The sequence below is a fragment of the Mus musculus genome, chromosome 3, assembly GCF_000001635.26.
Source record: "Mus musculus strain C57BL/6J chromosome 3, GRCm38.p6 C57BL/6J".
Taxonomy (NCBI): domain Eukaryota; kingdom Metazoa; phylum Chordata; class Mammalia; order Rodentia; family Muridae; genus Mus; species Mus musculus.
The window spans coordinates 30,924,664-30,938,490 of record NC_000069.6 but is presented as its reverse complement, the minus strand read 5'-3'; the positions used below and the strand labels follow the sequence as shown (position 1 = coordinate 30,938,490).

At 39.1% G+C, this 13,827-nt stretch overlaps 1 protein-coding gene across 15 annotated transcripts in view; it reads left to right on the top strand.

The window, feature by feature from the left end:
• The window catches only part of Phc3 (polyhomeotic 3), a 70,185-nt gene that overhangs the window by 30,989 nt on the left and 25,369 nt on the right, over positions 1 to 13,827 (top strand). For 6 of the 15 annotated variants that reach the window (XR_003954324.1, XM_006535467.2, XM_030252612.1 and 3 more), the window contains 4 exons: positions 1,335 to 2,206; positions 2,492 to 2,539; positions 6,599 to 6,752; positions 8,428 to 8,678. Coding sequence is in view for 11 of the 15 variants with exons in the window: in XM_006535467.2 (XP_006535530.1) it covers positions 1,335 to 2,206; positions 2,492 to 2,539; positions 6,599 to 6,752; positions 8,428 to 8,678 (1,325 nt within the window). In the remaining 4 variants the exon portion in view is untranslated. Of the gene's footprint in view, positions 1 to 1,334; positions 2,207 to 2,470; positions 2,540 to 4,247; positions 4,272 to 6,598; positions 6,753 to 8,427; positions 8,679 to 13,827 lie in introns of those variants that run through there. The other 9 variants (XR_389590.1, NM_001165954.1, NM_001165955.1 and 6 more) reach the window with 4 other exon arrangements.

The following is a 13,827-nucleotide window of genomic DNA, read 5'->3' as shown; positions in this document are numbered from 1 at the left end:
ATTTTAAATTTTAATCAAATACAAAAATGTTTAAGAAAAAAAGTTATTCAAAGTTTATATAATGCTTTTGTCATAAATGTGGTTAAATATAAAATGATGTAAGATGTTACATAACTTTTATATTTACATTGCAAGATGGAAAATTCTGTCTTTAGACTTGATATAGATGACTATTTCGTTTGAGGTGGGGGCCAGGGGTAAGTAGACTTTGACATGGGGTCTCCTTATAGCCTTGGGTGGCCTGGGACTCACTATGTAGATCAAGCTGGTCTCTAAGTTAGAGATCCGAGTGCCTTTGCCTTCTGAGTGCTAGGATTAAAGGTGTGCCTGTCATGCCCAGCTTAGATGTGTTTGCTTTTGTGCAGTCTGAAGCAGTCATTTCCGTTGACCTTCCAGTACCTTCAGTTTTTAGTTCTCCATAGGGAGGGTTTCATCAGCTTCTGCCCTGTAAAGAGGCATCACGATGGCAACCACGCACAGCCTAGGGTGACCCCTGTCTAAGTGTGTCCTTGTTAAGCATCTCTGTGGAGGAGAATCTGATAGCAGCCACTGCTTCTCCTTCATTCCCGGGCTTCCACTGAGTGGAAAGGGGGAAGCACCATCCTTACTTATGTAGCATGATCTCATTTCTTCATTCTCTGCGAGAAATAGACTGCTCACTTAGATTTGGACTGGCTTGAGCACTACAGGATTCAGCCCTGGGTCTTGCAGAATTGGAGTTTTATGTGAAACAATTTTCTTTCTGATCAAACAATTAAGACTTTATCTGAGCTAAAACACTTACTTGGGAAGCTTTCTAGGTAACTGATTTTGCTGTTATTTTGAGACGTGTTTTGTCCTAGATAGGATGAGCTCTTTGATCTCGAAGTCACCCTTGTGTGTACTGTACTTGTTGAATGATGGTGCTTCTTCAGAGAAGAGACACACTCCAGTGCATAGACCCAGTGCTAAAAGTTAATGCAGCCGTTCCGATGAAGGGAGGAGTAGAACAAATGAAGGCCTCTGTATGCGATGGTACATATGTGATTGTGTATATGCAGTTGTACAATGCAGTTGTACATATGCAATTGTAATAGGCGATTGTATGTATGCGATTGTACATATGTGGTTAGGTTGTTTTCCCTTCAGCATTTCACAATATAGTCACTTGATCCAGTACTTTTAGCTTTGTAAGGAAAATATGTGGTTACAGAATTTCAAAATAATTATAACTAAAAGACTTGTAATAGACTGCTAGTGACTCTGACTCTGACATGAAAGCTCTCCTCCTTTAGGTTTATGTAAAACTACTCTGTTTTGAAATCAGTACTAATTGTCATTTTTTTCTCTCACAGCTTCATATTCTCCAATTCAGCCTCATTCTCTAATCAAACATCAGCAGATTCCTCTTCATTCACCACCTCCTAAAGTTTCCCATCATCAGCTGCTATTACAACAGCAACAACAGCAAATTCAGCCAATCACCCTTCAGAGTCCAAGTCAAGATCCACCCCCATCCCAGCACTGTATCCCACTCCCAAACCATGGCCTTTCTCCGGCTCCCAGTAATGCCCAGCCGCAGCATTGCTCCCCAGTTCAGAGCCATCCTCCGCCTTTAACTGTGTCTCCCAACCAGGCACAGTCCGCACAGCAGTCTGTAGTGGTGTCTCCTCCCCCCCCTCATTCCCCAAGTCAGTCTCCTACTATAATTATCCATCCACAAGCACTTATCCAGCCACACCCTCTTGTGTCTTCAGCTCTTCAAACAGGGCCAAATTTGCAGCAGGCTGCTGCTGATCAGGTACAGTCCACCGCACAGCTGAATCTTCCATCCCATCTTCCACTTCCAGCATCCCCTGTTGTACACATTGGCCCTGTCCAGCAGTCTGCCTTGGTGTCCCCTGGTCAGCAGATGGTGTCCCCAACATCACACCAGCAGTATTCAGCCCTACAGTCCTCTCCAATTCCCATCGCGACCCCTCCACAGATGTCGGCATCTCCTCCAGCTCAGCTCCCACCACTGCCCTTGCAGTCTATGCAGTCTTTACAAGTGCAGCCTGAAATTCTATCCCAGGGCCAGGTTTTGGTGCAGAATGCTTTGGTGTCAGAAGAGGAGCTACCTGCTGCAGAAGCTTTGGTCCAGTTGCCATTTCAGACTCTTCCTCCTCCACAGACTGTTGCGGTAAATCTACAAGTACAGCCGCCAGCACCTGTTGATCCACCAGTGGTAAGCCCTTGGCAGCTCTTTGACTTTCTTGCTGAACTGAACGTAAATCTGTTTCTCCCACGCTATGGTGTACTGCTAAGTCTCAATGACTATGGCCTTTTTAAGTTTGCATTTTTCCTGTGTCAGATTCTGACAATGTATTGTATGAGCAAAGGAAAAACTGTCGTTTGTTTTGGTATGGTTGCATGCTTTAAGTTTGTATGGTTATGAAAGTCCCTCGTTAATTTATTACTATTTAAACAAATCCATCTGCTATCTTTACAGAGTTGATTTTTTTTCCCCAAGGGAATGCATTTGAACCAGTGTCATCTGCACAAAGTTTTTTCTCTTAAGGTGATTATCCTTCATAGCTCCCTTCTGTTGGCTTGTATGTTCTTAAACGCATGGTTTATCTAGCTAACCTTTTAGTCGTGTGCATTCAGAAGTCCTGGGCCTTGAGCAGCTCTTCTTTGATGGAAGAGGTATGATTGTATGTGTAACTTTTCTGATGAAATTATGTTCTGTAATTAAAACTGTTAAAGAAATTTATTCTATGGTAGAGTTCAACTTTATAAAAAACTGACTGTTTAAAATTTCTATTATACTACGAGAAAAATATATACTTAAATTAGTTCTCAGTTAAAAGGGTAAAAGTTTGAGTTTCTGACTTTGAGAATGAAAGAGCTGTAACACATGGAGTAAAAGTTTTGAGTAATTGGGTTTCAGTGGAGTGTTATCAGAATGAACCTCTAGAAAGGGTCACGGTGCTGAAAAAGTATCTTGAAAATATTTTTCTTTTTCAAAATTTTCTCTAAAAGAATTATTAAAATTTATAAGAAGATTTATACAAAAATTGAAATAAGGTATTTATGAGTTTAATCAAAAATGACCAAATTCAGTTTCTCGCTGAGAAAAAGAATTTTTCTAAAAGGAAGTTTTGTGTCGAACTTTGAAAATCACTCAAAGTCAGACACGGTTTGATTCTCTTGTCATCCCAGTTCTTGGGCAGCTGGAGCAGAGGATCATGCGTGTGGGCCATCCTGGACTGTCCAGTGAGTTTAAAAGCAGCCCTGCTTACAGAGTTCCTGCAGAGTAGACATAAGTAACGCTGATTGCAGGAAGGAAAGGGGTTGCAGTGTCTTCATTAGTAGAGACATTTGACTCTTAGTCCCCAGTTTATCCTTCTAAGTGATCTGAATAGGAGTAGAGGTGCTGCTCAGCCCTCCCTGTTACTACCCTGGAACGCCAGAGCCCAAGAGAAAGAAACACTAGATAAATTTACCATTTAATTATGCCTCTGCCTTTTCCTTTAATAGGTTTTTAGGGCACATAACAACAGGTTTTGTCTTAAGGATGTAGCTCAGTGGTGGACTGCTTGTTCAGCATGTGTCAGGCCCTGGTCCAATCCCTAGTACTGCCAAAAGAAAACCATGAAGAACAAAGGTTTAGGGAAAATACAGTACTTTCAAAGGAATCAAATATAATTTAATTTTCTCAACATTTAATTCAGTGTTTGGTTTTTAATGAGTAAACAATAAAATTTCTATAAACCATATTATTTAAAATTATTTTTTATAAGAGGACTTTGGGTCAACATATTTAGGGTAGAAGTGCCAAAAATAAAAAAAAAACACTTAGTGAGAAATATTATTGGGTCTCTTTTGCTGACTTTGCTTTCTATTTTGAAAACACAAAGCCACTGTCATTTCTGGAAGTTTCCTCTGTTGCTGTCTGCCTGCTAGTTTCCTTTCCATTCTTTTCATATCAGCTGTTGACTAAGTGGCTGTTTTGTTCTTGTTGTTGTTACTAAAAGGGTTTTTTTTTTTTTTTTTAAATCAAAACCACCCTTGATTATTTCAAGTGCTTAAATACAGATATATTTCTTTCCAATAAGATATAAACATTTGAATGAAAAAGGTGAATTATCAAACTAAATCAGTATGTTTTCAGAAAAGATATTTCTAAAAAAGAAATAGGTTTGTTTTTTTTTAAGTTGAGATTTAGGTGTAAGTCAGACATGTTGAGGGTAGATGATTTAGAACTAATGAACAAATTTCCTCAGTTTATTTAGGAAAGGGAGACAGATTGGAATATGGACTTTACTGAGGTAAGTTTGGTGGTCTGCGTTATATTTAGAATAGTTATAGTTACGAGCTAAATAGAACTTGTGCAAGTTTCGTAATGATCTTGTGAGCAAAACCTCCAGCTAACTGCCTTTCCCAGTAGTTTAGCTGTCGTGTTGTGATGGTTTTTGTGCTGACTGTACCAGATGTGTGTGACATTTCTTTTGCCTCCGTTATTTACCTGTTAACTTGTTTTCCTTTTTTTGGGAGATTATGGAGAGATCTCTGTATTTAACCTCATCTTGAGAGATCTCTGTATTTAACCTCATCTTGAGAATGAAAACTATTTTATAGTGTTCCTTGATGGAAATTTGAAAAGCAGTGCTATTCATGTTATAGCCTTTTATTTTTTAAAAAATACTTTTCAAAAATCATAATTCTGTTCATGGTCAAGCAAGCCCTGATTCCTTAAGCGATATTGTAAGTAGCTGGTTAGCAGTACATGGCAGTGTCAAGGGTGAAGAGAGCGGTGGCAGCTTAGTAGTCATGCTCTTTGTAGGGAATGTAATGGGTTAGATGGCACTGTTAATAAAGCCAGTTGTCTGGGTCCCACTCGTGTGAGCTGACACTGTGCCTTCCTGGAAGCAGGAAGGTCTGCTTTGTGGTTGCTGATTGTTGTCTCTGTTAGCCCTGGCTGTTTAGGGCAGTGACTTAGTCTGTGCTGACCTTTACCCTCACATTAAACATGGCTGTCACCATGAGCAGACACTAGTGACCATTCACTGTGTGCTATACAGTGCCGGTGACCACTTCCACTGGTGAGGTTACGCTTTTGGTGAAACTGTTTTCTAGTTTCTGGGTTGTGAAAAGGTATCTTGCTAATTTTTTTTTTTCTTGCCTATTTAGAACTTGATAATAGTTCAAGATATCATGTTAAGTATAAAATGAGTCTAGTGGGATTTTAGAAGGAATTTTTTTTTTTGAGGGAGGTCATATGTTTGTTTTTTCTTGCTGCTGTTCCTATTCGGTATTGCTGTGTGCCCAGGTTGGCCTTGAGCTCAGTGTTCTGTCTCAGGCTTCTAAGTGCTGGAGTTACAAGGCTGTGCCACCATTCCTGGACAGATGTTTACTTTATTCTAAATAGATGTTTAGAGTTGGCGTTTGTTTTTTTTTAAACTAGTATCACTTGTTGCCGTGTATATCTTCATAAATAAAACTTCATAGTACTTTACATGGTTTATGCCAGGTTCAGAAATCATGATTATTTTCATATTTAATTCTAGACACCTAAAATTATCAAACTTTTTCAACAATTTGACTAAAAATGTAACACTGGATGCCACTTAAAGTTATTTTATGAATGTTCAGGTTTTTTTTATTAAGATTTATTACAGTTTTAATTAGTTAAATCTATTTTTAAAAAAGTCTCAACCTTTGTAAATTTGAGAGAAAGCTTTGGCACAGGGAAGGAAATGAGCTGTTTGACAGCGTTGTGTTAGTAGAGCATCATCTTTCATAAATACCAAGCAGGCAAAGTACTTTCATCTGTTATTTTCCAGAGGCACTTTGAAACTTAATCCTTACATTTAATAAAGTGTTAGGTGGGTAATTTTGTTCTAATTTCATGGTCTCATGGCTCCCTCTCTGTGATTTTGATGTCATAGTACTTCAGGAAATCTTCACACTTGGATAAAAGGGGCTAAACCTTCCCATGGGGACCCAAAATAGATCGTATGTATCTTAGGGTGTGTCTACTGTGGTAAAGAAAGATGTTTTCTGCATATATCATACTAGCTTCTAAAAGTTCATTTGATTCTTGAATACAACGGAAAGGGAATGAAAAAATCATTGCTGGCTTTACTGTGGTTTAATAGTAATTTTCATAACAGTCTTTAATAATGAGTAATCTTGCATATAATTTCCTTGGCAATATATTGGCCTGACATATATTATTTTGGAAATTTACTTTGAGTGTAAAAAGCGCTGGCACCTATTTTGATTCATAACAGATAGAAATGAACAGAATCAATGGTGTTTTTAAAATAGTTATTTGATTATGTAAAGCAAAATACCCTTTTTTTGAATTTTTTTCTAAAAAATCTGTTCAGATGTGACCAGTGTCACTTTGGAAAGCTTCTGTAGCTGGCTCACAGCTTGCTCTCCGTGACACACTACGGGGTCTCAAAACATTCTTGTGAGTGCTTCCAAAGTTCTCCTTTCAGGTTGTCAGCATTGTGGTTTGCTTTGCTTCTAAATTTAGTGCATTTAGAATTAAAAATTTCAAAATTCAGAATACCTCATTAAATGCATTTTTGGAAATATTTCAAGGTAGTATGGCTTGTCATTGCAGGTTTATCAAGTAGAAGATGTGTGTGAGGAAGAAATGCCAGAGGAGTCCGATGAGTGTGCAAGGATGGACAGAACCCCCCCACCCCCCACCTTGTCTCCAGCAGCTGTCACTGTGGGGAGGGGAGAGGACTTGACATCCGAACATCCTTTGTTAGGTGAGGAAATACAAAGTACAGAGGATTCTATTTGATAGATGTCAGTAATAAAATTTTTTTCCATTAGAGATAGCATTAAACTAACCATTACTGTTGTTAACTATAGCAAAAGATAGATTATATTTAAAAATTTAAAATGTATGAAGAATATTGTCTTATTAAAAAATAAAAATTCTTGTTTTCTTGGAAAATTCTTTAACAGCAGTGTAAAGTTATTGGTTTATAAAACCTTTACTACCACCCAAAGAAAACGTGATGTTTCAAGCATTATAATTATTATTGGCTAATACAGATGTGTTTCATGTGCCAACTCACATTCCTGTTTTAGCTATTTCTTATTTAAAAATTAGAATAAGAGACTGGGGAGATGGCCCAGTGTGTAAAGCACTTGTTGCTCAAGTATGAGGACCTGAGTTCAAATCCCCAGAGTCCACATAAAGCTAGGCACAGCAGCACATACCTATAATCCCAGTGTTCCCATAGTTAGAGGAGACAGGAGAATATCCAGAAACTCGAGGGAGGGCCAGGTAGCCTCATGTGTATATCAGCAAATAACAAAAACACTCTGTCTAAAAATAAGTAGAATCAGAGATCCACATCCAGGGTTGTCCTCTGACCTTCACACATGCTTTCATGTATGTGCTTGTATACACACACACACACACACACACACACACACACACACACACACACACACACACACAGTATAAATCAGACTAGCAGGAGATTATGTTAGGGGCTGAGTACTTGCTGAGCATGCACAGAGCCTTGGTTTCAGTCCCTAGCACCATATAGAAAGCCCCAGGCATGATGGCAGTGCCTCTAATCTCAGCATTAAGTGAGGTGCAACATGAAAGCACTGGCCATGACACCAGTGGTCGGCAAGTGACTTTTGTACGCATGCCTTCTTTCTTCCGAGTTCTGCTCTCACTAAAAGCCTACATATTAGCTGTTCCACCTCTCTGCGTTAGCGCTACAGTCAAGGGTGGATGCTACTGTGAGTAGTGACTCCTTCTCAATAGACATTTTCAGCCAAGTCTACTTGGGCCTGCTATGTGCTCATGCAGCGTTTCCCTAGTCAACACACAGCAACACAGGAGCTGAAAGCAGCAGCCTCTGAGAGGATTCACAACACAGGAGCTGAAAGCAGCAGCCTCTGAGAGGATTCACAACACAGGAGCTGAAAGCAGCAGCCTCTGAGAGGATTCACAACACAGGAGCTGAAAGCAGCAGCTTCTGAGAGGATTCACAAGAGCCCCTGCTCTGAGGCTGCAGCCGTAACCTGCCCAAATCACTGAAGTTCCTACTTCTATGGACTTGGGGGTCCTTTTGAATTTTTTAAGTGAATATATAGCCATCTGAATCATGTGGAATAGACAGGAAAGTAAGATATTTATTATCTATGTAGCTTAAAAGCAGATAGAAACTCAATTGACAACTTTTGTAGTTTTTCTTGAGATGATATTTAGGGCATTTGCAGGTTCTATGGGGAAAATAAGAATAAAATATTAGGTGCTAATTTTGAGCATATTAGTGTAGTCTATAGAGTGGGGATGTTGTATGGATTGAATGAGACAGCAGTGCGATGTTCTTGGAGAGCAGTAGATGTGCTCACTCCTAAGCCCTTTCATCTCTGTAGGGCACATGGCTAACCAGGAAATCCCCTTTCTTTCAGAGCAAGTGGAGTTGCCTGCTGTGGCCTCAGTCAGTGCTTCCGTGATCAAGTCTCCATCAGACCCCACCCATGCCTCTGCTCCTGCACCTCCCCTCTTAATCCCTGCTGCCTCCACCAGGAGCAGCAGCACTTCTCTGGCCAGCAGCACTCCCAGCCTGGAAAACAAGCCTCCACAGGCTATTGTGAAACCACAGATTTTGACCCACGTTATAGAAGGCTTTGTGATTCAGGAGGGGCTGGAGCCGTTTCCTGTAAGTCAGAAGCTTATTTGTGTTTTTAAAATTATTTTTAGTTACACAACACTGTCTTAAAACAATGTTCTACTATTGTTCTCTAAGAAAATGCTTGTAATTTTAAGTTTAAAGATGGACTTGTTTTTAAATGTAGAATTTTAGCTGTCTAATCTTTTAATGTATTTCTCTGTACAGGTTCTGAGACTTTTTCACCCCCTTTGGTTTTTCATGACAGGGTTTCTCTGTGTGGCCCTGGATGTCCTAGAACTTTCTCTGTAGACCAGGATGGATTTTAACTTATAGAGATCCACCTGCCTCTGCCTCCTGAGTGCTGTGTTTAAAGATGTGTACCACCTCTGCTTGGCCTGAGACATTTTGTACTAGCCGTTTCTGATCTTAACTCTGCTTGCCTGTCTGATGGGGATGCTTTTATGATGTGTCAGAATTAAATATGTTAATGTATCTAGATTTACTAGCCATAGCTATTACTGATTGTCACCATTGTAATATCAATTACAGCTTCACTTTTTCTTCTACTTGTTTGTTTGTTTGTTTATTTTTCTTTCCTATTTTACATCCTGACCACAGTTTCCCCAACTCTTCTCCTCCCAGTCCTCCACCTCTATCCACTCCTCTGTTTCCCTTCAGAAAAGAGCAGCCAGTCCTCCCAGGGATATCAAACAAACGTAGCATATCAAATTGCAGTAAAACTGAGCACATCACCTTGTATAAAGACTAGACTAGGGGGCTGGAGAGATGGCTCAGTGGTTAAAAGCACCGACTGCTCTTCTGAAGGTCCTGAGTTCAAATCCCAGCAGCCATATGGTAGCTCACAACCATCTGTAATGAGATCTAACACCCTCTTCTGGTGCATCTGAAGACAGCTACAGTGTACATAGATATAATAATAAATAAACCTTAAAAAAATAAAAAAGACTAGACTAGGTAATCCAGCAGGAGGAAAAGAGTTCCAAAAACTGGCAAAAGAGTCAAAGACAGCCCCTGCTCCCACTGTTAGGAGTCCCACAAGAAGACCAGGCTACACAACTAACACATGCAGAGGACCTAGGTCAGACCCGTAAGCTCCTTGAGTCAGTTCAGTCTCTGTGAACACTTATGGGACCAGGTTAGTTGATTGTGTGTGTGTGTGTGTGTGTGTGTGTGTTTTGACCCCTCTGGGTCCTGCAATCCTTCATCCCTCTCTTCCACAGACTTCTGAGCTCCCACCTAACATTTGGCTGTGGGTTTCCGTCAGTTTCCTGTTTCCGTCAGTTGCTGGATGAAGCATGCTAGCCTCCTTTTTCCTAGGACTATTATTAGGGATCATTTTATTGACATTCTTTTTTCCCAGACTTGTTTGGTTCTGTCCTAGGTGTATGTGCTACTCGTTCCTTGGTATTTAACCTCCCTGGGTTGTTGCATTATAGCATGATTATCCTTTATTTTACAGCTAATGTCCACTTATGGTACATACCATGTTTATCTCTCTGGGTCTAGGTTACTCAGGGTGAAATTTTCTAGTTCTGTAGTGTGTGGGGTTTGCTTTAATCCAACATAAACCCAACATAACTCAAATGCAAGCTCAATGAAGTTGACAAAAAATTGGCCACAGAACAGACTCAGGAGCTAAACTACGACCTGTAGAAGTGCTGCACAGCATACTTAAAGGATTAAAGCATGACGCGTTAATAAAGCAAGGGGGAGCAGGGTGGGCTGAAGTATTGTCCAATCACATTTTGATATGAGAGGTTGAGCAAGGGAGTTTTCACCAGTCAGGTGAGGAGTGGGTTCCTGGGCCTGGGAGCATGAACTTGTGGGACCCTGCCATCAAGATGGACTAGTTGCCCTTGAGATGTCTGCACTCAGACGATGTCTCCTTAGAAGTTGTCCTTGAGCTACCTGGACTCTGACGACTGTTTTCTTACAACAGAAGCTGTTAGCTATTGGAAAGTCCCCAGCTCCCCTGGGACTTGGGACCTTGAATTTAGCTTCTTCCTATGATTGAATGGAGTCTAAAAATGAAACGGTAGTACTTAGAATAAGTCTCTTTTGCTTGTTCCCTACAGTACCATCCATTTTGCCTGCAAGTTTCATGATGATATTTTTTTAACAGCTGAGTAATACTCCTTTGTGTGAATGTACCACATTTTCTTTAACCATTCTTTGGTTGAGGGACATCTAGTTTGTTTCTATTTTCTGGTTATTATGAGTATAACTATAGTGAACATGGTTGAGCAAATGTTCTTGTGGTATAGTGGCACATCTTTTGGGTATATGTCCAGGAGTACTATAGCTGGGTTTTGAGGTAGATCTATTTCTGGTTTTCCGAGAGACTGCCTAATTGCTTTCCAGAGTGGCTGCACAAGTGTGCACTCCCACCAGCAGTGAGGCATGCTCCCGTGCTCCACATCCTCATGAGTGTTTGTGATCTTAGCCATTTTGACAGTCATTTGGATTTGCATTTCCTCAGTGGATGGCTAAGGATGTTGAACATTTCTTGAAGTGCTTCTCGGCCATTTGAGATTCCTCTGTTGAGAATTCTCTGTTTAGATCTGTACACCATTTTTCAAATTGAACTTTTTGGTTTGTTGGTGTCTAGTTTCTTAAGTCCTTTATATATTTTGAATATTAGCCCTTTGTCAGATGTGGGATTGGTTAAAACCTTTTTCATTCTGTCGTTTTGTCCTATTGAAGGTGACTTTTGTCTTAACAGAAGATGTTCAGTTTCATGAGGTCTTATTTATTAATTGTTTATCTTAGTTCCTGTGCTATTGGTGTTCTGCTCAGGAAGTTGCATCCTGTGCCAGTATGTTCAAGACTAATTGTCTATCAGGTTCAATGTGTCTGATTTCATGTTGAGGTCTTTGATCCACTTGGACTTGAGTTTTGTGCCAGGATCTATTTACATTCTTCTACATGCAGACATCTGGTTAGACCAGCACTGTTTGTTGAAGATACTTTATTTTTTTCATTGTATAATTCTGGCTTCTTTGTTTAAAAAAAAAAAAACCAGATGGTCAAAGATGTGTGGGTTTATTTTTCTTTATTTTTTAAATTTATTTATGTATGTGAGTACAGTGCCTTGTCTTCAGACACACCAGCAGAGGATATCATATTCCATTGCAGATGGTTATGAGCCACCATGTGGTTACTGGGAATTGAACTCAGGAACCCTGGAAAAGAGCAGTCAGTGTTCTTAACCACTGAGCCATCTCTCCAGCCCCTACCTGTCTGTTTTTATGCCAACAACCATATAGTTTTTATGACTATTGCTTTGTACTAGAGCTTGAGATCAGAGATGATGTTGTCAGAAGTTCTGTTATTGTGCAGGACGTTAAAGATATCCTGGGTTTTTTGTTTTTCCATATGAGGTTGAATATTTTTCTTTCAAGGTCTGTAAAAAAAAAAGGTTGTTTTGGAATTTTTATGGGAATTACATTGAATCTTTAGATTGTGGTAAGATGGCCATTTTTCCTATGTTAAGCCTAATGATCCATGAGCATAGGAGAGCTTTCATCTTCTGATAACTTCTTCAAAGGCTTCATACAGGCCTTTCACTTGCTTGGTTAGAGTTACTCCAAGATATTTTATACTATTTGTGGCTATTGTGAAGGGTATTGTTTCCCTAATTTCTTTCTCAGCCTGTTTGTCCTTTGTATGTAGGAAGGCTACTGATTCTTGTGAGTTAATTTTGTATGTAGCTACCTTGTAGAAAATGTTTATCACTTATAGGAGTTTCCTGGTGGAATGTTTAGGGTCACTTATGTATGATATCTGTATGAATGTATATCTGCCAATAAAGATACTTTGATTTCTTCCTGTCCTGTTTGTATCCCCTTGATATCCTTCAGTTGTCTTATTGCTCTAGGTAAGACTTCAAGACTTCAATTATATTGTATAGTATGGAGAGAGTAGACAAACTTGTTTTTGATTTTAGTAGAATTGTTTCTGATTTCTCTCCATTTAAGTTGATGTTGATTGTGGTCTTGCTGTAAACTGCCTTTATTTAGGTATCTTTTGTATCCCTAATATCTCAAGACCTTTAGTCATGAAGGGGTGCTGATTTTGTTAAAGGTCTTTTCTGCATTTAATGAGATGATCATGTGGTTTTTGTCTTTCTGTTTGTTTATATGGTGGGCTAAATTTATTGATGTATGTATGTTGAGCTATCTCTCTATTTCTGGGATGATGCCTGCCTGATCATGGTCGATGATCTTTTTGATGTATTCTTAGATTCTGTTTGTAGTCATTTTATTAAGAATCTCTGCATTTATGTTTATAAGGGAAATTGGTCTGTAATTTTCTTTCTTTATCGAGTCTTTATGTGGTTTGAGTATCATGGTGACCGTAGCATCATAAAATGAATTGGGCAATGCTGTTTCTGTTTCTGTGTTGAGAAATAAATTGACAAGTATTGGCATTAAACCTTCTTTGAAAGTCTGGTAGTATTCTGTGCTAGCTCCATCTTGCCCTGGGCTTACATTCATTGATTGGATGGCTTTTAACTACTGCTTCTAATTCACTAGAGGTTATAAGTTTGTCTAAATTGCTTATCTCATCCTTATTTAACTTTGGTAAGTGGTATGTATCAAGAAAATTAGACATTTTTAGATTTTCCTATTTAATAGAGTACAGGTTTGTAAAGCCTTCCTCCTGATTCTCTGGATTTCCTTGGGGTCTGTGGGTGTGTTCCTATTTTCATCTCTACTTTGTTAAACTGGAACTTCTTTTTCTACCTTTTAGTTAATTTGGATAAGGGCTTGTCAGTTTTACTCATTTTTGCAAAGAATCAACTCTTTGTTTCATTGATTTTTTTTTTTTTTTTTTTGGGTATTTTTGTTTGTTTGCTTATATCTTACTGATTTCAGCCCTGAATTTAAATTTTTTTTCTGTCTATTTCTTTTGGGTGTGACTTCTTTTTTTTCTTCTTCTAGAGCTTTCAGGTGTGCTGTTAAGTTACTATTATTGGCTCTCTCCATGTTTTTTTTGTTTGTTTGTTTTTTATTTATTTTTTATTATTTTATTTTATTTTTTTGGTTTTTCAAGACAGGGTTTTTCTGTATAGCCCTGGCTGTCCTGGAACTCACTTTGTAGACCAGACTGGCCTCGAACTCAGAAATCTGCCTGCCTCTGCCTCCCGAGTGCTGGGATTAAACCACCACGCCTG